General features: G+C 40.8%; 1 protein-coding gene across 1 annotated transcript in view; it reads left to right on the plus strand.

Moving 5' to 3' along the window:
* Positions 1–24,624, plus strand: part of SMOC1 (SPARC related modular calcium binding 1) — a gene marked incomplete at both ends in the record, with an annotated part of 125,259 nt that overhangs the window by 63,362 nt on the left and 37,273 nt on the right. Inside the window, 2 exons of the mRNA XM_082000152.1 lie at positions 1,061–1,108; positions 21,735–21,791. Of these exons, the coding sequence (XP_081856278.1) occupies positions 1,061–1,108; positions 21,735–21,791 (105 nt within the window). The remainder of the gene's footprint in view (positions 1–1,060; positions 1,109–21,734; positions 21,792–24,624) is intronic.

A 24,624-nucleotide genomic window follows, 5' to 3' on the forward strand; every position in this document is an offset into this window, starting at 1 on the left:
TCCACCATTCTCAGTATATGGTTTTGGTAGGGCATGTTTTAGAGTTTTGCTGATCTGTTCATTTAGTCTTGAGCTGTTTATAAACTTGTGTTACCACGAAAGTAAAGTCATGGTGTATTGTAGGACACAGGACTAATATTGGGTATGTGCTTCCTACCTGTGATTTGGCAGTAGATCTGTGATGAACTGATCTGCAAGTGAAAGTGCCTGGGCAATAGAGTTTGTCTTGACCAGGGTCTTGGGCCTGTCCGAGCTGAGCTGCCTCCTTTGGAGTTGACTTTTTATCCATGTTTCCTGAAGGATCAGTAATCACTGGAATTGTTTAGTAACGGTGCACAGAAGAATCAATTTCCTGGGAGTAAAGCTATTGTATAAAAATACATGAAAAACTTTTATTTTGGTAATGGCTTTGTTTGAAAAGCTTTTATTATCAGTTCACGTTTTAGTGAAAAACTGTGTGATGAAGCACTAAAGCAAACTGCAGAAACAAGTGTAGAATCGTATGTGAAGATCTAAATTATATTAAAAAAGCTGAGATGTGTTCTATTCAAGTACATGCTTATTCAGTGTCCCTTTTCAAACAGCTGGGGATGTTCGGGGTTTGTTGAAATCCATTTTCTGCAAACTGTCCTATTTAATCCCTTTCCTTTAGAATACTACCCCTTGCATTCCCTGCACACTCTCCCCACCTGTTTTTGATTTGTTCTTCCTGACATTTGCAAATGAAAGAAGTGACTCTTACTGATCTTTCCTTCTTGCCCTTGGATTTGTTCCAGGTTTCTTACTAGCACACTGCTCTGAGCTCTTTCAAAACACTGGATCCAGCTACTAAAGATTTCTTGTTTACCCTCATCCTGATTTAACATCTTAATGCATAAAACTTTCTTATGCTATCCCAGTTGGCTGAAGCCACAGGCTCTAAATCCTAAATTGAGCTGTTGGCAAGTAAAACAGACATTTTGTGGGTTGAGATATTGACTGAATGTGACATTACATGTTCTGTGTGATCATACAGCATCTAAATAGATGTCTCTCTTTCTTTCTTTTTCCTCCCCTTTAGGTTCTGTAACTGATAAACCATCAAGCCAGGGTAATTCTGGAAGGAAAGGTGAGTGGAGTCCTGTGCTTCAGCAACTTGTTTTGTAATAGCAGCTGCCCAGCCAAGTCCCTTGAGATAACTCACACTGGGTTCCTAATCAGCTTGGTGTGCAGGAGGCTTATGTGTTGTTAGACCATCACCTTATTACTCCTACTGTTCATGTACCACCCTGTGGAGTAGAAAACAGTGTGCTCTGCTCTATGCTTGTCAGCTGAGATGTAGTACATGAAAGCAGAGCTTCCCAAAGGGGTGGCTGGCACAGAATAACCTTTGCTTCTTCACCTTGAGGTTAACTGCTGAACATTTCTCAGTAAAATCCCTAGAGATGAGGAAGGCTATCAATGACTAGTGCACTGTGAGTCAGGAGTGCCAAATTGTGGCTTTATATGCATTGAAAGGTGGATTTTTTAACAGAGCAATAAAACTCTCTGGCCAGCTGGAGCAGTGCTGGATTAAACCCTAGCTGTCCTTAGAAACCTCACTCTTGTGCATTAGGCATTGGTCCTCCATCGTCTTTATACTCCTTTCTTCAGTCCTTGCCTTTCCTGAGAAAGGCATTAGATGTAGTGTTCTCCTGTGTGTATTCGTAGCCCTCTGTGTCCTCTGTGCATTTGTTGAAATAGTCATGGGAGGGGTGACCACTGAAGTATACATGGATGAGCAGTCAAGTTTGTCTTTAGGCCTTCTCCACACCCTCATTTTCAATCCTTGTCCTCTACCCCCCATTCAGTGTCAACTTTTTAGCTTGTCTCCTTACTACAGGAAAACAGTACTGAATGCATCCTCACTCGTGCTGGTGAGGATGAAGGCTGTTTCCTGGGAGAAGTTCTTGTGTTGTTATCTAAAGCAGGATTTTTACTGCTAACTCCCTAAACCAATTATTCCTGGCATTTTGAAATGCCAGGAAAATGCCTACCTTGATAAAGACACTTTAATTTGAAGAACATCTTCCATGCTGAGACTGTCAATCCAGTCCTGAAAACACTTAACAGGAACTACAGATTGCTATGTTCAGAGCAGTGATGCATTTTGAGCGTATCCCCTCTACAGACTATTGGTTGTATATAGTAGCTTAAGAAAAGGTAGGGAGAAAAAAGCTGCAGGAGAACTACTTAGTTAAGAGTGAATGCTGAAGCCTACTTATTTTACATAAGGATATGTCTCTGTAAACCTGTAATTATGTGTTAATGCATAATTGGCACCTGAATGCATTATCATTTTGTTAATGCAATCATTACTAGTCTAGCCTGAAGTACAAGCAAATCAAGTAACTCTTGAAATCTGCATTATTTTTGAGTGGGGATTGTTTGTAGCCTTCCTACCTGAGTAGTCCTGGCCTGTTCTTCTGGAACTGGAAGGACCTGATATTGAATTACATAAGAAGTGGAAGCAAAAGGGAGGAAAACACCTGAACTTGTTTTTCCTACTTTACTCCCTTTAAAAACTCAGAGGTTGGAACACGTCAAAAAGAGAACTGTAAATGGAATTAATTATTCTAAAATTTGTAATATAAATTGATTCTTGTTGGTGCTGCCTGTGGTATCGTGTTTCAAGAGTGGTACACTTGGTTACATGGCTGCAAAAACATCCTATGCAGTAAACATCAAGAAAAGGAAAATGTTTCACTTTTGGCTAGTGTGTTTCAAGTAATCATGTAACTGTCCCCTCCAACTCTGAATCTCTTCATATCTGTTGGAAGCCCTTGCACAAGTCACTTTGGCTTTTCTCTACCATGTTAGAAAAATACTTGTAAGCAATTATTAAATAGGTCTTTTAAAATCAAGAGGACTTTAAGTAGCTGAAATAATTTGGTTTAAAATTTTATGGACTTAGCATTACTTTTGGCTAGTGATGAATGCCTAGTCTAAAAATGAATTTGGTTTTCTTATAATTTTTTTCTTGACTTAAATTACTTTAAAATTCCCATATTGGGTCCTGTTGTAAGGAAGTTGGAAGCAAGAACAGCCTGGCTTCCTTGAAAGCAAGGTGGTTGCTGGAAGTCTGGCTTCTCTGAAGACTGGTGGCTAGCTAGCGTGCATATAGCCATCCATTCTAGCTGAGTATTCAGATTCTTTCCGCAAAGATTGCTCTTTGCAAGAAGACAAAAAGGGCAGGATGAGGAGGGTCCCAGCAGGAACTGGGTCAGTGATGACCTTTCTGTTGTAGAGGTATATCTTGGAAACTTGTGACGTCACTTTGGGCAACTGCCATCTGACTCAGGAGTTTTCGGACTTTTTCTGCTGCACAGCAGACTTCTCATTCCATCCCTGGATGAGGGTCTCTGAGTCAAAGAACATCATCTGACACAGAATAGGTGCTCTCAGGAGGAAAAGGAATAGCCAAGACTCTCGAAAGTGATTTCTTTTTGTCCCATTCATACAGGAATGTAAAATATGGAGTTAATAAACTTTGCATGATGCTGGTGCCTTTCAAGTCTTCAGGGCAAAATAGTTTTTTGGATGGAGGCTGCTCTGCCTTAGAGTGCAGATGGGTAAGCTTGAGCTGTTGGGTAATAAATGAAAAGGAAGACTTTACTAGCATATTAGCTCTGCTTTAGAAGAGAGAAATTAATGTTGGAAGGAGAAGAGGGCTGGTTATTGGTAATAACTCTTTCTCTAAATGTTTTGGCTTCTCTTCCATCCTGTTTAGCTCTAATTTCTGGGGGTCAATAGGTATGATGGAGTCACCAGAAGATGTGAGGTAACGTGATTCTACTCACAGGCTCTCACTACTGATGAAAAGAAAATTAAATGGCTTTATGGTCATATGGCTTGACATGTGGATCCTGAAGTGGCTCTCTGGAGCTTTCTGCAGACAACAGGCAAGAGTGCTGGCAAGAAATCCTTTTTATTTTTAAATCCCATGCTCTGGTTGCCCATGTTTACATTGCTGCTATTGCTGTATGATGGAATGCCAGTTACTCATACAATTTGCCCTGTAAGGTAATTTTAAATCAAATTAAATTGGCACCAAACTTAAAGCTTTAGAATAGAATGTATTGATTTGTTCTGTGTCTGAGAAGTGCTCTGTTGCTGGAAGGCAGAGCAGACCTGGGCTGGGGGAAGTGGGGGCATGTTTCTATGAGGTAGAATGGAAACCCAGGTTCTCCAGGTCATGCCTGATGTGTGGACTTTGGAGCTCAGACATTTGCTGCTGAATTTACTTTCTAGGCTGAATTCAGCCTGCAAGCGAAGAACAAATTTCCAGGTCCTTTGTCAGCGTATGCAGTTATTCTTGGATGGGATGAGGATATCCAGAACCTGCAAATGTCTGTTGCTGTCTGTTCCTTATTCCGGCTTGTTCCTTATATGATCTTTTCTCATAACGAGCTTCTTGCACTAATTTACTCCAGTTGCTGCCTAGTTTGAAAGGCTTGAGAGACTTGGAAGATGCACGCTGTCCCCTAGAGGGCTGGATCTCCCAACTCTCTCCCACTGGGAGGTTGTTAATGTTTTAAGAAGCAGTGAAAGGCATCCTTGGGGCCAACATGACTGGTTTTCTTCCCTGCCTAAAGAATGCAGAATGGCCCTTTCCAGCCAAAGGGAAATTGTGCCACATGTTTGAAACAAAACAAGCAAACATGAAACAAAACAAAACTTTATTTTCTTTATCTGAGGAGCTCAAAGCTACAGATTTGGCATAGAATCACAGAATTATTAAGGTTGGAAAAGACCTTCAAGATCATAAAGTCCAATGATCAACCCAACACCACCATGGCCACTAAACCATATCCTGAAGAACTGTCTACACATTCTTTGAATACTTCCAGTGATGGTGACTCCACCTCCCAGGGCACTCTGTTCCAAGGTTTGACCACTCTCAGTAAAGAAATTTTTCCTAATATCTAGTCTAAACCTCCCCTGGTGTAACTTGAGGCCATTTCCTCTTGTTCTATCACTAGTTACTTGGGAGACCAACACCTACCTCACCACAACTGCCTTTCAGGTAATTGTCAGAGCAATAAGGTCTTCCCTAAGCCTCCAGACTGAACAACCCCAGTTCCCTCAGCTGCTCCTCTAGACCTTTCATCAGCTTCATTGCCTTCACCAGCTTCTCTAGACACACTCTAGCAACTCAATGTCCTTCCTGGTCCAAAACTGAACACAGGATTCGAGGTGCAGCCTCACCAGTGCAGAGTACAGGGGCACAATCACTTCCCTACTCCTGCTGGCCACACTATTTCTGACACAGGCCAGGATGTTGTTGGCCTTCTTGGCCACCTGGGCACACTGCCGTCTCATGTTCAGCTGGCTGTCAACCAGCACCTCCAGGTCCTTTACTGCGGGCAGCTTTCCAGCCACTCCTCCCCAAGCCGGTAGCGTTGCATGGGGCGGTTGTGACCCAAGTGCAAGATCCAGTCCTTGGCCTTATTGAACCTCATACAATTGACCTCAGCCCATTGATCCAGACTGTCCAGATCCCTCTGCAGAGCCTTCCTGCCCTTGAGCAAATCAACACTCCCACCCAACTTGGTGTCATTTGCAAACTTACTGAGGGAGCACTTGATCCCCTCATCCAGATCATCAATAAAGATAATAAACAAGACTGTCCCCAAAACTGAGCCCTGGGCATATTGCAACCATGAGTAGTGTCTTCTGCAGTCACCAACAGGTTAAAAAAGTAGGCTGGTCAGGAGACAGAGGGATGTAAAAAGCAGCCATGACATTGCTTATCTCAATGAAGTCACTTGGTCTTCCTTCTTAAAACTGGAAATGGAGTGAATTGAAAGTGGAGAGGTTGGAAGTGAGTGAAAGGCGGGGGGGAATCTAAATGAGGGTACTGATTTGCTAGTGATTGTTAACTATTCTGGACATTGTGTGAGAGGTGTTGATGCCATTTTTAAATCCACTGATTGAAGGAAATGGGAAAGGAGGCTTTGTTCTATAATCTGGGATTAAAAGATGACGCAAGTACAGGGTAAATATGGACTGAATAAACTGTCAGTGTCAGTCATGAACAGTCTTGAGTGGTATGAACCTCCTTTTTCTTTCATAGTCTCCTGCAGTGCATAAAGTTCCAGGTCTGTTTTGACTAGCTTTGTTTCCCTATTGCAAAAGCTGGCAGTAGTATCTGCAATTCTCTGAACCTGGAGCAGGTACAGTGATGTTGGTGGAATGTAAGCTCTAGCCCCACAGAAGGCAAAACCTGGGTTGAGCTCATTTTACACTTACTAACTTACATGTAGACACGAGTCTTGTATGGACCTGTGAAAATCTTTGCCCAATGAACTTGCAGCCTACAAGAAAACACTGAAGCAATTTGGGGAATCAAAGATGAACAACTTAAAATTTCTGCCAATTAAAGATCTAGAATTGGGTTCCTTTGTGGATTTAACTGCAAGAAATGGGCTTACAGGCAGGCTTCATTGCAGGGAAATTCTCTGCTGCAGTTGTGGGCAAGTTGGCCCATTCTATGGCTTTCTTCCTGCAAGTTTCCAAGAGTCTTACCTCTAGAAAATGTTAATGGCCTAGTTGTGCAGCCAGTAGACTGAGTAATTTTAATCAGTAATGAGCCATTAGTCTGAGTCAGTAATTAGGCTGAGCAGTAAAGGGTGAACACTCTCCTCAGGCAAACCCAAGTGTAGGATGGCTTGTGCTGATGTAAATAAATGCAGGCGTTTGTACCTGGAGGCCTGGAAGCTTTGTCTGCTGGTGGTAAGAAGTCAGGTGCAGCTGACACTGGTTTACCTGCTGTCTGCTCACAAGGAGGGGACCATTCTGCCTCCACAGTGGTTAGTATGTCTCAAAAGACGGATACTATCTTGACAAAAGCATCCAGTTGAAATGTGACCAAAACCTGAGACTGCAACTTTGGTCTTTACTTTCTCCAGTTCTTTCTGGATTCAACAGAGTACTGATCAAATCTGAAACAGAGCTGTGCTATTACATGAACTAAGCTTCAAGTGCCCATTTTTCCTGCCTCTCCAACCTCATAAGTACTGAGAAAATGATTTGTGATGTCTTTAGCAGCTTGTGGAGGATACAGGAAAGAGAAATATTGCATGGTCTTCAGCAGTAGGGTGAAAAAAAAACAAGTTTACTGGGGCAGTATGAAGTCAAGTGATGGTTCTAGCTGGTGAACATCATCTTATGATGAATTTCCTGCAGAACATTAGCAGGTACTAAGTCTGCAGCACCACCCAGGCAATTCTTCTGGATCCCTTATGTTTATTATATATTTAAAAATAAGTTACTAGTTCATAAGTTTGGATGAAGGAAAACTTTCATGCAAAAATTGCTTTCTGAACTGTTTAACTGTCAGGTAACAGTCCTAGACCAGGGCTGACATGTTCCTGTTAGGTCTTCTCTGGGTAAAATATACATGTGTACATAGAGTGTGTGCATACAATTTGATGTTTCTGGACAGAGCTGTGTGTGTAGTGTAGCTATGTGGAAAGCCAGACCGTGCTATGCATGCATGGTAAGTCTGCTTCCTGAAAGGAGCTGATTTGCTGTGCCTGTGCTAAGTGAATGCTCCAAGTTCTCTGGATGTTCCTCAGTGCATGGTAGGACAAATCAAGCTTTTGGTGACAGTTTCTCAGTCTATGCTGATGAAATTTAACAGGGAGCGGGAAATCATCTCTGGGAGAAGCGTGACCGTGTGCTGCTTTTCGTGAAACTGGGATAAAAACTCAGGTGACTGAGTAACTGGGAGAGAGAAGTGCAAAAAAAACATTGTCCTGCAAAGGCCTAAGTGGCCTGTGAATAAAAAATCCTGTAGATGGTATTTGTAGCACACAAGATTTTGGTTAGCTCATATTTAGATTTTCAAGCAAACTTAGCAGTAGAACTGAAGCTTGCTTCTCTATTATAAAAACAGTTCTGTAAAAAATACTGTTACTTTAATCAATAGGTTTGACAGTTTGTAGATATTCAGAATTCTGTCTGGTTCCTATTACTGTCCCTATACTGTACGTAATCTTCAAAATAGTTTATTAAATTCCAGTTAAACATAATTGTAGAAAGCAAGTTAGTTTCACAGGTAAGGCAAATTGTAGCTGGCCAATATTACAGATTTTAGAAGACAGAGAACACAGCTTTTAACTGGGAGTTGTAATCAATTTTTGTGACAACAGAGGAGTGTAATTTTACAATACTGTGTATACTGGATCACTTTTCCAGATTGCAGCAATGTTCTAAGAAACAATTAGATATTTCAAAAATCTGTTTGATTTATGAGATATATTAAGGTCTAGGAGAAAAATTCAACCTCAAATTTGCTATGTAAACAGTAGAATTAAAAACAATCCTTTTGGGTCCCCACATCACTGACTTGTCTAAAATTGTTTAGTTTTCATCAAGACGTTTTTTGTGGGCCTCAGAACATATGTATCAAATTTGAAGCTGAAGAAAGTTTCATTGGCAAGTTTAAGCAGAAGGCAAATTCTGTTTTAAAGTATATTTTGTTTGATATAATGCAAGAATTCTGCTTTCATCTATAAAGCAACAGTTCTAATCGGTAGGTTAGTCTATATAATATGACTTAATAAAATTGTAGTTTACAAGTGTTATTATAGCAATCTACAGACTACTCATGTCTGTAATGTCTTAAGAACAGCTGTAAATTTTTTTAAATGATTAAGTCATGGTATCGAACAGCCTGGTGAGTAGATCTAATAAGCAGACTAACAATTGATTAAGCAACATCTGTTAAGGTATTATTAACTGTTTATGTGCTATACACAGATTTCTGGTGTCTGACCAATTACAGCTTGCAGAGAAATGGAATAGTTCTGGGAACTGTGGGTTGTTTTTGTCGGTTAAATACTTCACAGCTATGTGGCCTCAACACCTTTTCTTTTTTAAAGAGTTGTTAAAAAAATGCTTCCCATGCTCTTTTAGTATCTGGATCAGCATGCCAAGATGTTACACTATTATGCTATATATTTCTCTAGATCCCTTAAAACAGCATCATTATAACTTTGAAATTAATAGTTCTAGACTTCTCGTCTTCTGTAGCCATTTTGTTAAAATATACCTGAGGATATATTGGAGAAATTGCTGGGTTTGCAGATAAGTGAAGCTAGAAGTTGTTTTCTTGTAGCAGCCTAACATGACCCTATTTTCTTTGAGTACTTTTATCCTGCACAAGAATCTAGACATCTAAACATTACTGTTGTTTTTTTCAAATCGGAGTGATACAGTGGGAAATGGGTTTTGTTGTGCATGCAGGGCTTCAGTTGAGTGACTGGAATTACTTTTCTTTCAACTCCTTTGTCCCATCAGCTCTGTCAAGGTTTCTCTGTAATGGAGATAAACTACAAAGTTGTGATGGGAAAGCTTGAATGCATGCAGAGGATGTGGGCTGGTAAATAAGATAGGAGGAGGCTGGAGAGGCAACCATAAGGTTTGTTTGAGATCCTGAGATGGCACCTATGGGAATTAAAGCTGCTTCGGGACAAATAGATGGAATAATAGCTTCCCTCTATGCGCTTACCTGGGGTTTTGTGCTTTGATAAAGGCTAGGGATTGGAGAAGTCTTCTTGACAGAATGAATTTTAGAGCTGTGTCCATGTCTCTTATTGCATGTCACTGTGCTCATCTTGGTGCTCAGATTCTGATGGGACCTTTAGGTGCTGCAGCAAAGCAATTTTCAAGTGCAAGGATGTGACAGGTTTCATCTTGACAGTTCAGCTGCTCACAAATATGCCTCTAAATGATGATGGTTCTTCAGATCAGTTGTCTTGGGCTTGTTTTGAACAGTCAATCTGTAGATATCTGGCAGTCTGTAACTTTGAAGAACGACTTTTCTCCTCTTATATTTTAATTTTGAGAATGTGGTGTCACTTGTACCCTGTGTCCATTTTTGGGATGTACTTTGTTCCATATGTACAGATTTCCTTCTGAAGCATGTTAGATCCTTTGGAGGTCCTTCCAGCACTACTCAGTTACCCTGCCTATCTGCCTCTCTCCATTCTTCCCCATTTCTTCCCTCATATAGAAAAACTGTTCCCTCAGTTTCATAACCAAATACAAAAACTCCTTTAGACTAAATTCAGGTCCTGGGGTGAACTAGCTGGGGCAATATAGTTAGAGAGCAGAGTTGTGCTCACTCACTGAAGCTCTGAACCTCTATTCTTAATGATCCTGGGAGGGGGTTGGAACCTGCAGAAATAAGTGGTGAAAAAAATATAGTTAGGTTTTTTTCCCCTTTCCCTCACTTGCACACATGCAATACAGACGTAGCAGCAAGGTATCCATTCTCTTTGCCTGTGAGGAAATGAAAAGGTGTATTGTAAGCCTAAGACTAGTCTGGTTGTCAGCCAGGAATTGACTCTCTAAAGGAGAAAGGGAGAGGAGCTGGTGAGAAGGTGGCTGGGCAGGGGGAAAGGGGAGCTGCAAGGGGGAAGTACACTTTGAGATAGGTTCAATGCACGTGGCTAGAGATGGAATGGGTCTTGTGCTTCCTCAGTATGCAGGTGTTGGGAGAAAGGAAGGGAGCTTGTGTTCTTATACATGGGCATATGTCTGGGGGAGCAGGGTCAAAAATTTAGACTATTTACTTAATCCCTTGGAAAAGCTTTTTTCTTTTCTGTTTTCTTTTTGTGGTTAACAGACTGCTTTACAGGGGACACGTGTGGTAATTAACACATGCAGCTGTAGGGCTTAAGCCATATGTCTGAATTTCAAATGGCCATTGATCTAGGCAATTTGCTGCTGTCTCCACCCCCACTTACAGACCGTATTCCTTGAAGATGTGGGGGAATTTTTAGTCTTTACCTTGATGAGATCAGAGCTGGAAGAAGAGGAGTGAAAGGGAATGTGTGTGATACTGGGGAGAGAGGTAGGAGAGACACAGAGATTCCAATCACACCCTTCATGCCCCTTGCCCCAGGACACCATATATTTCAAGTAGCTTCTAAAATGTTCCCAAAGCTAGGGATCTGATCAGTACTTATATGAAGCTTGCATAACAATAAGTTATTTTTTTTCCTCACTCAGCAAAGCAGTCTAAGATGAGAATCACAATATCCTTGCGGGTTTTTCATATGTGCTCCCCTTTCCACAGCTACAGGTATCTGGTGTCTTACACAGCCTAGGAGTGGCAAGGTGGAGCTCATTGCGGACTTTGTGCAGCCTTTCAGGAGAGGTAGTCAAGGGTCGGGGGGGAGGGTGTTGCAGGGAGAACAGAGAATACTTCACATCAAAGCAGAGGCTCCTGAAAGAAGACAAGATATATTGTAGGTAGAATCAAACCAGAGAGGCTAAACGAAACATCAGTGGTTGTTGCTTTTGCTAACTGTGATCAGGCAGCTATTGACAGTGCTATAGAGCTTTCTGTGAACCTCTTTCCAAGTTTGGGGCAATGTCAAGTGCTAAAATCTTGTTATCAAATATGGTGTCTTAAGTGAAATATTTCTTTGTGCAGAAACTTTTTTGCTCCTTTTTTTATTTCAAATGTCACTCAAGGCAGTGAGCCAAAGTGGAAGATGGTTCAAAATTAAGATACCGTGATTTAAAATCTGACAGTATCTATCATACCTCTAGTACTTACAGGGTGAGAGACAATGTATTCTTCTACCAAGTAGGAAGCTATAAAAAAGTAAGCCTCTCTTCCTCCTCTACTCCTCCTTCAATCTATTTTTAAAGTTTCTCAATTCTGGCTATTGCTAATTCCTCTATCTCTTCACTCACTCCACAGTGTTAGTAACACTGGCACTTTGGAGGTGCTTCTGCTCTGGAAAAAAAAAAAAAAACAAACCAACAAACATTCCTAATAGTGTGTAGTCCAACTCTTGCTGAAGGGTGACTGTGATTTACGCAGCCCTTATAATATTGCTGCTCTGTTTTTTTTCTGTGTTCTGCCTGTCTTCTCCACTTTCCCTGTGAAGCTTAGTGCCAGGACTGTCTGGAGCAGCCATGTACTGTACTGCCTCTTCTGACTCTCCTCTTTTCTCCTTTTATTACTATGGACAGTGCTCCTTCTATGGATTGGCATGACCTTTTTTCCAAATAATTCGGTTGTAGCCTGTATTGATAGGAGCTTGCATACAACTTTTGTTACACAGATGCAGGGCCTAATTCTTCTTTATTCACTGCTTATTACAGCTGGCTTATTTCAGTTGTTTATCTCCCTGAAGAATAAGGTTATTCCTATTCTTCCTCTCTTCTTCATTCCCTTAATCCTTTTTCTCTAGAGAAAAAGGGAAGTGCTGGATTTACAGCCATATAATTGCTGGGTTGCATTTACCACAACAAGGCTTTTCCAGGTCAGTTGACCTGTGAAGGTGCCTGCTGGTCAAAATGAGCCTTGGAGACTCAGTTTTGAAACTGCCATCCCCACAGCCAGTTGCCATTGTCCATTAGGAAATATGTCATAATTCTTCAGCAAGCATCAGGTAGTCATAATTTTTGGTAACAGGTAGTTTTTGATGCTATGAGTTACGAACAGTCCCAAAAGCCATCCACTCCACTTGGTTCTTTTAGCTATCCCTCCATTTCTCCTTGGGTATGTGTATCAGTAGGATGATGTTAGACTTTTGAAAGACAGCTAAGTATGCAGCTGAATGAAAAATGTTCTTTATTCCACAGAGAGTTTCTTTCTGCAGCCCATATGAGTTCTTTAGGTTTGAAGGTATTCCAATAGTGCGTCATTTTAGTTGAGCTTTTTACACCACTGAAATTGCTGCTGGTATGTAAGGAAAATAGCCACACTCAGTGGTGGTCACAGGTTTGCTTTAGCCGTGCAGAACACTGCTAGAAGCTGTGAAACATCAGTCTGCTGTGACAGGCAGGCTGCAATCCTATCTGAAAACTTACCAGATGACTGAAGTAGAGCCTGGAAACTGAGCTGGGGTTCAGAGCTTTGCTCCATTTCTCACTCAAAGTAGTTGAAATAGCGTTTTTTAACCATGCTTGCGAGGATGGGCTTGCAGCTTGTGTGTTGCAAAATGCTATGTTCTGAAATTAACTGCTGTGAAATACAGGTTTACATGTAAATGTATGGCACTTACATGTCATGTTTCTAGGCAAGCTGTACAGTGGGACCAATGGACTCCAGGCCAAAGAGCAATTTTAGTGTTGTCCCTGCTGCTGCCTAGCTGGTTGCATGAGGTATATGAAAAATACAAAGGAGGATGAATTCTGACACTGTGGGATTGCGAATATGCTTGTTTTTCAAGATGAAAGCATTGCATAGTTTGTACAGTCATTAAGAATTGACTTTTTTGACTATTATCTCAGCAGGGTGGCAAGAACAGCAGCAGGATAGAAAAGATGCAGCAATACCAGGGAAATACTGCCTTCTTCCAAAGAATTACGACACTTTGCCTATGAGGGAAGGAAGGAACTCTGCTCAAAGGGAGGAACGGTCAAATCTGATGCAGTGGAAGTGGTAGATTAACAAAAATATATACATGACTTGTATCTTAGCAGCTCTCTCCTCGTCTCCTAAACTGGAGATGGTCTTAACCTACCCTGACCTTTATCATGTCCTTCTTAGCAGATAAGGTTCAAATCTGGCCTTGGGCATTTGTTTTCCCATTACTTCCAAATCTTTGAAGAGACCTGTTTTGCCTTTTGGGTGGAAATGTGGCTATAGAGGCTGAAAATTGTAAAGCTGTATAACGTAAACATATGTGCAATGACAGGTCTTCTCCCATCCAGGCTTCCTTGCGTTTGACCTTAGAAATCTTCTTTTAACCAAACTGAAAATCTGATCATCTGCTTCTCTGCCTATTTCTTATGGACAAACTACTTGGATAGAAAAGAAGATCTCTGTGTTAGGCTTTGGCCCCAAAATGACTGAAAATTCTAGTTAAGTTCAAAACAGCAGGTTCCTTGTTCTGAATTATTTCTCTATTCAGGCTACTTGAGAGATACTGCTGCTTCTTGTCCAAAACTCCAAGCCTGCAAAATTGGTTAAGACTGCAGTTTACTGTTCACAATTTGGAGAGAAACTGGCTGAAAACCAAGAAATCTTATTTTACAGGTTTCAAGGTTTTGAATCCCTCATTTATTACTTGTGGTAACAAAGGAGAGATCACATAAACTTGTTGCTCCCTGCTGCGCTCCCAGATTAGTTGATAACACTATAGTTGCGATCTTAGCTTGAGAAAGGGGAGAGCAAAGGGTGGGTCTCAAGTTTGAATTAGGCAAGTGCTGTAAGTGCTGGCTTTAATTATTTTAAGGTTCTTGCTTTGTCTTCTGCTTGGAAGCATGCCCATATACCTGAGGAAATATATTATTTGGAATGCTACATTGCTATGAGTGGGTTAAAACAACAACTTTTCACAAGTATTGAAGCAAGTTTACATCACTAGAAAGTTCACAACCAGCTCAGCTTAATTCTCTAAACTTCGTGGCTGCTCCTTGTTCCTAGAATAACTTTCATTGGCACCAAAATCGGTAAGAGTTTTGCCATCAAAGTGGTAAAGTATAATGGCTTAGTTTTCAGTGGCATTGTCCTCTATGCAGCAGTACTAGGAAGGTTTTTTTCCTCCCCAGAAAGGTTTGCATAACTTAGAGAAGTGAGTCAGGTATTTAAGTGGTAATTACCATAGGGCTTGGTTCAACCCACAAAGTTCAAATCTGAATCTGGATCTGAACTTTCCCAGAGGCAGGGGGTGTGTTTGGACATTGTGTTTGTTTGACCTATTATAGTGCAAGCTCTGAAATGCAGGTCCAGATGTGGACTGGGATTCTGTATCTACCCAAGTATGAGACATTCAGGGCCAATTGTTTTGTTTAAACCATCTGTTTAAACGATACATAATTGAAATAACATACAACTGGCTCTTATTTTTGGGGAAGGTGGCTACAGCATTATGTCTGAAGCGTGGTGTGTTGCTGTGCCTTTATTTTTCAAAAGGAACAGTTTGCTGAAAGCTACAAAGAATGAGAATTTAGAGGGAAGGTTTGTTTTGGCTTATTACTGTAGAAGTACCTTGAGAACTTAAGCTGTAAATGAGGACTTTGGATTTTGGAACGATCCTATCTGAATCTCAGGATTCAACAGTTTTAAAGCTACCGAATCCCAGAGACTAGAGCATTGCTATTAATATTGAGTGCTGCTCCAGACCCCTTTTGACACGTTTGCTTTTGAAGGACCAGGCTGAGGAAGAGGGAGCTCTTTGTTTGCAGTCAGAATAAACTCATTGTACACCCAGACAATTAACTCTTCAATCGACTTGCCAGCCTCTGTAAAGCACTCCGATCTCCTCTCTGTCTATCTCCAGTTCTATTCAGACACTTAAGCACACCAATGTTTTTTTTGTTTATTATTCTGAAAAAGTCCTTCACAAGAATAGTCGGAGCGGATCAACATTGTCCTCCCAGCAGCATTTATCTCCGCCTGGCAGTGAATGTGTCAATCAGGAATCAAAAAGCCAAACAGAGGAGGCTTTGAATTGTGTCACGGGGGTCAGAGTTACTTCCAGCTGTCTGTGCGTGGGATAGGCTTTCCTGAAGGGCAAAGAATTGTACTGCCATACAAATGCACTGACTACATTGGACCACAAAGTCCTCGGGGCTTGAGTGGCTTTTTTCATGTTGATGCACCTGCAAGGGAGATGTGAGGAGCAAGCGGGGGGAACTAATGCCTTCCAGAAGGTGCAGGGAAAGGCTCTTCATCCTATCTGGATGATGCCTGGAATGCAGCATTGAAGTAAACTACCTACATCTGTAAGGCATACGGAATAGTTGATGTAGAAAGGGAAGAATCACTACAGTGACCGTGCAAGTCAATCTGTGCAGTTAAGAGCTCCTTAAGCCATACAGAGCCCTTTCATGTTTAGCATTTAGGCACATTTTCACCTTTTAAGCAAAACTTTTCCATATTTTGGTCTGTGTCCATGTGTTTGTGAGCTGTTATACCCAAAGGGAGCACACTGTTGATGTTTCTTAAAATGAAGACAATAAAGACTGAGAACTTGCTTTTGCTGATTTGGTTTAAAAAGTTGATTTTTTTTCTTTATTAACAGCTATGGGATCTCCATGCATATAAGTGGAAAAGTGGAAAAGGGTGTGACTGGCAGGGAAGTCTATCTGCACTGGTGCATTTCCATTTCAGCTTCTTGGCAAGAAATTATCTTGATTTGGCTGAATTGTAAGAATTTCACATTTGTTTTGGCATGAGTGCTAACTTTCTGCATTTATATTAGCGATGTAAGTCTCTGCATAAAAGTTGCATAGACTATTAAATTAATTTTGCCCTGATGAAACTGTTTCACTTGATGTAGGGAAGGATTGTGATTAAGGCAACAATTTTCTCCACCCCTATGATACTGGAAGGGACATGTATTTTTGTGTAAGACCCCGTATAGTGCAAACACAGGTTTTGTTGTCTCTTTTTAATACTTAAAACACCACCCCTAAGCCTGGGGGTAATATATAGAAATGTCAAAATTGTAAAATTGCATCTTCAAGACTGAGGAACTACACAGATACAAGGAGCTTGAGTTGACCTGGTAGGTCTTTGTTGTGTCTGACCAGAGTTACTAAAGCCACAGAAGGGTGTATGTATGACTTAAGTCCCTCGGGAGCACTCAAGCCTAGGAAAGCTCTTATCCCTTCCTGTTGGTTTGACAGACTCACTTAAAGGCTGGCTTTGCTGCTTTGAACATGTTAAGAATTCACTCATTGTCCTGGCTATCTGTGCTCCATGTTGCCTATTTAGCTTCAGCTACACTCTGTAATGGCTTACCGAAAGCCAGATGATGGTAAGTGAAGGAATCACTTGATACTGGAAAAACACTGCTTCCTCCTAGGGCAGAGCTATGCACTTAAAATTGTCATCCTCTTATTCTATCAGGCTGACTCAAAGTCTGGGAACAACTGATGTTCAAGCTGTAGACTTACAAAAAAGACTAGATTTTGTACAAGGCCTAGATGGTTGACCCCATAAACACTAGTGCTTTTTAAAATGGTAGAAATTTTTAAGAGTGTCTCATGGATTCCAGTGGGAACACAAAAGTGATGTACCAAAGGTTGAGGTTGCTTAAGAATAATATAGATCTTGGTCTGTTAACATGGTGCTGCAAGTATACAGATTACTTTTGTAGTGGGTTTATTTTCCTGGGTAAGAGGTGTGATGTGGGAGGCTAATTCTATCGCCTAACTCTTCCCTTTTTCCAGCTTCCATTAGGTAGCTGGAGGCAAGTACAGTGATTCACAGCAGCAGACAGTTACTTCACATTTTTCCATAGTAACTTATACTTTTTCTATGTTGGGGAGTTTACTCTTCTCCTGACATAACTTGAGTTGTTCATGGCCTCAGTGCTTGTGTTCAGAGTAAAAAGATCACTTTAATAGTCGTCTTTCACATGAACTGAATCTCCTTGTTCCTCAACCCCAGTGTACACTGCAGTCATTCCAGGTGTGGATGCTTGCTAGATATTCTTTAAGGGTAAAGAGGGGTGTTGTAGTGGGACTACAAAGTGTGTTCAAAAAACGTGTGGATGTGGCACTTCAGGACATGGTTTAGGGGACATGGTGGCGCTGGATTAATGGTTGGACTTGATGATCTTGAAGGTCCTTTCCAACCTAGTGATTCTGTGATTCTGTGAAAGAGTTCTTGCCTACTGCTTGTAGTAGATCTGGACATGCAAGTATATTGTCCCTGTTTTGAGTTATTGTCGGGCTAATGCAGCAACACCTGTTCTTAAACTTAAGAGCCTCTGACAGTAGTGGTGCAAGTGGGCTTCTGGCTTATAGCTGTGGTACCTTAATGTGAAAATGGCTTAGGGAGAGTTGTTTGATAAGAGTGAAACAGGCAGGTCCAGTGATAAAAATAACATTTTTAAGTTGACACCAATTGAGCCAGAAAAATCTGTTCAACTTTTCCAAGTGTACCCTAGGAAAAGGAGGTTTACTGGAAAGGAGTGTTATGGCTTTAAAACGATGTCACATCAAGAGGTATTCTGAGTGACGCTGTCTGTATTCAGTGGTTGTCTTGGAAAAAGAAAGTGGGTATTCATGCTGGGTTTTAAAACATGGAAGAGAAGTATGCCAATGCACTCTTCATCAAGGCTCTGAGAATATTCTGCAACCAAGGGAAATTATCTTTGTTTCTGTAGTACGTGAGTTCCTGATCTAGAAGCATTGCCATCTAGAGGGATTAGGAAGCACTTGACCTCTTGGATCCCTCTGTTTGTGACATGCTCTGCATGAGGAACTATTGCCATTACAACGCCTTTTTTGAAAGTGTGGAATTTTGTGCTTTTTGAAAAAAGGAATAGATTGTACCTGATGAACATACTTAATTACCTTCGGCTCCAAAGTAACAATATCACAGGAGACTCCAGGTCTCTGAAATAGTTTGGTCTTTCTGTTCTGTGTAAAATGTTTCTTTAAGTAATACAAAATGTTTGTTCCAAACTTTCAGGTATGTAAAATAGAACTTATTCCTTGTTTACCAGGAACAAACATGCCAGTGGAACAAATGTTTAGTGTGATGAACAGTGTATTGAGCGAAAAGAAAAATCAAATGAGAGTAGACTAGTATTAGGGTTATTCTTCTGCCCAAAGGGAGCGGCAGTGAAACTTTTTGCCATAAGCTAATTTGAACCACTAAAACCTACTGAGAATTCTCCAGTTTAAGAAATAGACTTGGTAGTTTCAGAGTAAGAAGCTGGCAGCTGGGAAGTGACCATGGTGTTTTTAATAAAGTGCAATTTTTGTCTTTTATGTGACTATTTCATGACCTTTAAAAAAAAGTCAGAAATATCCCTGGCTTTTGATTCTTTTGAAATATGGTGAATGTAATTACAGGGCTCTTGTCTATTGCATTTTTTCTTGTATGCGTGGTGAAAGAACTGTACTTGCTTGAACAACAGGGGAGTAATTATACTTTCTTCTATTTGCAAAACCCTTAATGCTGTACTGGGTGCTGCTACAGTGTGGACTTAGTGACAACTTGGCCTTAGTAACCCAGTGAGGAAATGGTGGTGTGGTTCACAGAGCTATGTTACTGAGATTGTCTTAAACAAAACCCTCAGTTCAAAGGTTAGTTTGGTATTTTTGTCTCTTTGCTGCAATTATTCTGTCACTGTTTAATACTCTCCAGTAGCTTAATGGCTAACTTTATACAAAAACTGCTACAAAAGTCTCTCTCTTTAAGAAAAATGTATTTCACAAATTGTAATTGCTACTGTCTCTGTTCTTCACACACACATGAGCCTAAAAGAAACCCCCCTGAACCTGAAGTATCCTGAGTTCTGCCAAAGTTCACATAATGGTTTGGATAAAGTGCGGTGGCTCAGATCCACTTCTAATTTTTCTCCATTGTTGGCTTCTGGGTTGCTGCTTCAAATCTGAAAAGCAATTCTGTAATTACTTGGTGCTGAAGCATTCATGAGAACAATAGGAATAAACTTATTATCATACTGGTCATTTTTTTATGCCAGGTCTCTTCCTATTTTATATAACTTAAGAATTATTCACCTTTCCAGTTGTTCTATGAGTATCTTTTGCAGTTTTAGGTTGGTTTCTCAATCTGTAAAGCAAATCATGCTGATTACATGCTGCCCACTGCTTCATTAGTGTGAGGTGTCATCCTAAGTAAACAACAAGTGACAGTTGTGGCTTCTGGGATCTTGCCAGAAGCAGAGCAGCCTATTGTGACAAAAAAAGTGAAGATCAACTATTTACTTTTATCCAAAGACTTATTTAAAGGGTAAAATCTTCCTTCTTTGAGAGAGTGGTCAAGCATTGGAACAGGCTGCCCAGGGAGGTGGTGGAGTCATCATCACTGGAAGTGTTCAAAAAACGTGTGGACATGGCACTTTGGGACATGGTTTAGGGGGCATGGTGGTGTTGGGTTGATGGTGGGACTTGATGATCTTAAAGGTCCTTTCCAACCTTAATGATTCTGTGATTCTTGTAAATCAAGCAAAATTCGGGGAAACTTTCCAAGAAATAAGTTGTTCAAACTTTTAGAGAAAAATACTCCTTACCCATGTTACTGGTAATACCTGACAACAGGAAAACTCAGAACGAGAGTTGACTGAGGAGTGGTAAGTGTTTTTTTATGTCCAAATATTTTTTGCTATCCTTGCATTTAAGCATAAAACCAAATACAGTGATGAACAGGGAATATGAGAACAGGTTCTCTTGCTTGTTTCTGTCAACCTCCTTTACTTTAGTGCATCTCTGAGGTTGAAATGAAATTAGCAGCACATTTTTGCTTTCTGTGAATTAGACTGCTTTCTGTGGAAATGCGTAAAATGATCTGTGGAAGAGGTGTTCAGGCTTTTGCTCACTTCGTAAAACTGCAAATACAGGTATGGGTGGAAAAATAGTCTACAAGCCTCTGCTTTCCATCTCTGCCCTACCTTTTCCCTTCTAACGGTCTTTTACTTTTGTAATTGGAACTAACATAAGGGAAGGCTGAGGGCAGTTGTTGCTACCTCTAGGAGGGGCTGTCCCATGAACTTTTCCTCCAAATGTTGTCTGCCCTGTGCATCTGATAGTCATGGAGACTGTGGCAAGCCTGCCTTTTCTGGCATAGACTCCTCCCTCCAACTGATTTTTTTTTTTTTTTTTTTTTGCTGTGTAACTTTACATTTTAGGTTACTACCCACTTTGATGCATAGTGTCATATTTGCCCATAAAATATGCAAAAAATACTTCTTACAAATTGTGAGTTTTAAGTCTCTCTATTCCAAAAAGGAAAAAAACACAACAAACCCAATTCTAGGCTAATCTCATCTTAGTTTACATCCCAACAGTATTCTATTTTCTAATCTTGTAATGTAACAAAAGACTTTCCTCTATGGTTTGTTCCAGCTTAGCTTGCCCACAGGCAAAAGTTTTTCCTCAATTCTATGCCACTGTTCTAGTGCTGTGTAAAGATGCTCCGAACTGGGGCTTGAAATCCAGATGCCTCTGAGCACTGAGCAAATTAGACTCAGCCTGAATACAAGCTGGGCCTGTAGGTATGATGGCTAAGCATACTAAGCCAAACAGAGCGTAAACTGAACACTTTTGCCTGTGGTCCATCTCTAAATATTGATATTTATAAGTCCTGTGGAATCTTTCTTGGTTGAAGCTTTTAATTATGAAAGACTTGTGGTCAGAAGACATGGAGCACTCTTCCACATGAAAAACCTAATTTAAAAGTAGTTCTTTTCCCGTGATTTTGCAACTGGAAGACATCGCCACAGTGTTGCAATTAGAGAACACCTCCATGCAGTCATTGTAAGAAAAAAGATTTGCTATTGACCATCCCTTTCTAACAGCTCTGCAGTGAATGCTGGTGCCAGGTAAGTTTCAGAAGAAGAGTTTTTCTTTTTGAACAAAAAGAATAAGGAGAAAGACACAGTGGGACAGCAATCTCCAGACCTGTGCTGTCTCAGGAAATGTCCTGGGTGGGATATAGCTACCTGAAATTAAAGACGATTGCCTGACCAGTGCAACAAGGGGAGAGTACCAGCTGATGCACAGCAATGGTTTGTGGAAGGAGAGAGGAGGGATGGGGGGAGGCTTTGCTAAAGTCTATAGATAGTGCTTGATGCATGCTTGCTATGTAAAATGTTATTGCTGTTAGCATAAACTGTTTTCATTCTGTCTGTCTTCTCTCTCTTCTGGACTTGGCCGGGCCATGTACAAATCCCAATCATTCAACAGTACTGGAGAGTAGATAGTATTTACCTCAATAATGGTAGTTTCTTTTCGATTCTTTTTAACCCTCAATTCAGATGATGGTTCGAAGCCAACACCTACCATGGAAACCCAGCCTATTTTCGATGGAGAAGGTAAGAGCATCCCTTAAAATAACAACACACACCCCCCCACTTCCTTCTCCTTTTTCCCTAGGATTTATGGCTCAAATGCTTTCTTTATCCCGCAAAGCAGAAAAGCCAGTGGATCTCATAAGTTATCCAAATTTCACAGTGCCCTTGGGACCTCAGGCATTTTCCCTAATTCTTTTACATCCTCCTCTTCCCCAGAATCCAACAATAACACCAGTTGACAAGATTCCTGGGGTAACCTTGGAGGAAAAGGTGTTATGGCAAAAAAAGTGCATCAAGTCAGAAATGGCAGCTTCCTTTAGACTGTCCTTACCCCCTCACTCTCCTCACCCGCATGATACCAATGCTGGGAGTTTCATAACCTCTGCAACGTGTTACAGCTTCACAGAAGGGAGGACAGTGCTAAACCACAGTTTGTGAATGTTGACTTGGAAGAAAATTGCTGAGAGGCTTCTTTATTTAGCAGTTACTTTCATTGGCACACATACTATTTAAGCAAATGAAGTCGGTGTCCTGGGCCCACTTAATTCATGGCCCACCAAGGCAGTTTCCTTCTCAAAAGGGCTAATATTGCAATTGTATTATGTTGGAGAGGGAATATCAGACCTTAGTCCATTGGAAACCTTTAAACAAGGATAAAATGTCTGTCATCACAGAGGATTCAAGCCTTTTAGACATACAAACATAAATACCAGTGGGGATAGTGGTCCCTGGGTAGTGAGTGGGCCTATTAGCAGCTGCTTATAACCTGCATATTGCTTAGAAGAAGTGCATGTTTTTTTATAGATTTAAACCTAAACCATTATAGTGAAGCTATGGGCTGAAGTCCAAACCACTCTGTGGCCCACCTGAAACTGTGGACCATAAGGCAGTGAGGGAAAGCCTATGCATTTTCATACTGAACAGACTGTACTTGACACTTTTTTTTGAAGTGGATTAAAGGCAGAAATAGAGACTACTGAGCAAGGGTAGATGGTGGTCTTGATACCTCCTTCTTGTAAAAACAGGTGATGGGGTGGGGGGTTTTTGTTGCTAAAATAAGCTTATTTAAGATGCTGTAGTCCTGTCACTTCCATTTAGTGATCGTAGGTTTGTAAGAATCTTCTTGTGAGCTTTAAGAAACAAAGCAAAGCCCTCAGAGCAAAAAACATTCTCATATAAGCAAAGGAGACTGAAGCCATGCTGATTATCCGTTGTTTATATCAAAAGAAAGTTCTTCTGGCCTTTAAGCTTTCCCCTGAGAGTGTGCCCATAGATATTCAAAGGAAAGAATGCACTAGTAAAATGCAGGAGAGCGCTGATCTGGTTAATACGGCCTGTTCAAAAGCTCCTTTTAGGAGAGACTCAACATTTTGGCCGTTCAAATAGAACTGGGCAAAGTTAATGAGAAATAGTGTGGTGAACAGACCTTTTCTGGTCCTTCTGGAAACAGGCAGAGTCTGAAAAAACAATCTTATCTTTTATGAAAAACATTTTTAATCAAAAACCTTTGCATTGAATTGTAGGTGAAATCAAGTCTGATAAATGGGCTTGGACTGTATGGTGAAAGATTGCCTCTCACAAATCTTCCAATATATTATGCAAGACCTTATCTCCTAAACTTCTATAGAGAATGACTAATGCAATGGCTTCCTGTTGTATTAGCAGTGTCCCTTGTGATTTGGGAGAAGAGAATATGACAGGCAGGTTAATCAAGCTATGCATCGATGAATAACCTCTGCTAAGTTTGTCACTCGGTATTTTTGTCAGACCCTGTTAGTAAAATAGGACTAACTAGATTTCAGTGGTGGTTGTAACCAAGAAAATCTATTCTGGGTCCGACCAAAAGCTTGTGTAATCCACTACCTTTGAGCATCCTGTCTCCAACAGTGGCTTAAAATGGGTGCATCAGGAAGAGTGTAAGTGTTTAGCCCAGAGAACAGAAGACTTAAAGGTGACTTAATAGCAGCCTTCCAATACCTACAGGAAGGTTTATCAGGAAGATGGAGCCAGGCTTTTCAGAGTAATGCATGATGAGAGACGACAGTCAAACTGAAACAAAATGTTTGGACTGGATATAAGGAAAAATTTAGTCAGCATGAGGACAATGAGTGGAACAGATTGCCCAGAGAGGTCATATTCTGTCCTTCCATTCCGAGCCAGTTGGATAAAGCAATGAGCAACCTGGTCTGTTTTTATAGCTGACCCTGTCTGGAGCAGAAGGTTGGACTAGACACTTCAGGATGTCATCCTGAAAAATCCCTTGATTCTATCTGAGCAAACATGTCATGATACTCTCCCAGTGTCTTGGGTAGGTCTTCCTGAAGAATGGCTTGTACTTGGTGCCTGACCCAAATGTCAGATGACAGAAGAAGGCAAAAGAGCTATCCATTCACCTGTCAGGTCTGGACTCTTCATAGATGTTCCAAGGAGTTAAGGTCCAAATCCCATTCAATTTCAGTGAGTTTGAGATCTGCTGGGCTCCTGAAAACCTGTGTATTCAAAGTCAGACAACCAGGGTGGAGCTGGTAGCAAGATGAATGGACAATAAAAATGTAGAGTTTCTTTTCATGCTTTGTTTTTGGGTGCCTGCCTTCAGTCCCCAAGGGGTTGACTTTTTTCAAAGGGCATTAAATACACTTAGCTGCCCCTGAAATGTATGATACCTCTTGGACCTCAACATCTCCAAGATGAAGATTCACCTTGCTTGTGTTTTTATCTACATTGGAAGATAATGAAAATTCACATTTTGGGCATAAGTTCCCCTCCCACTCCCTACCATCCTCCCTGAGGGCATAACAGAGCAGTGACAGAGATAATGTAGATCAGATAACTTAAACTCTCCTGTCCAAGGTTT

Source organism: Phaethon aethereus (genome assembly GCF_964289735.1).
Source record: "Phaethon aethereus genome assembly, chromosome: 5".
NCBI classification, from domain to species: Eukaryota; Metazoa; Chordata; class Aves; order Phaethontiformes; family Phaethontidae; genus Phaethon; species Phaethon aethereus.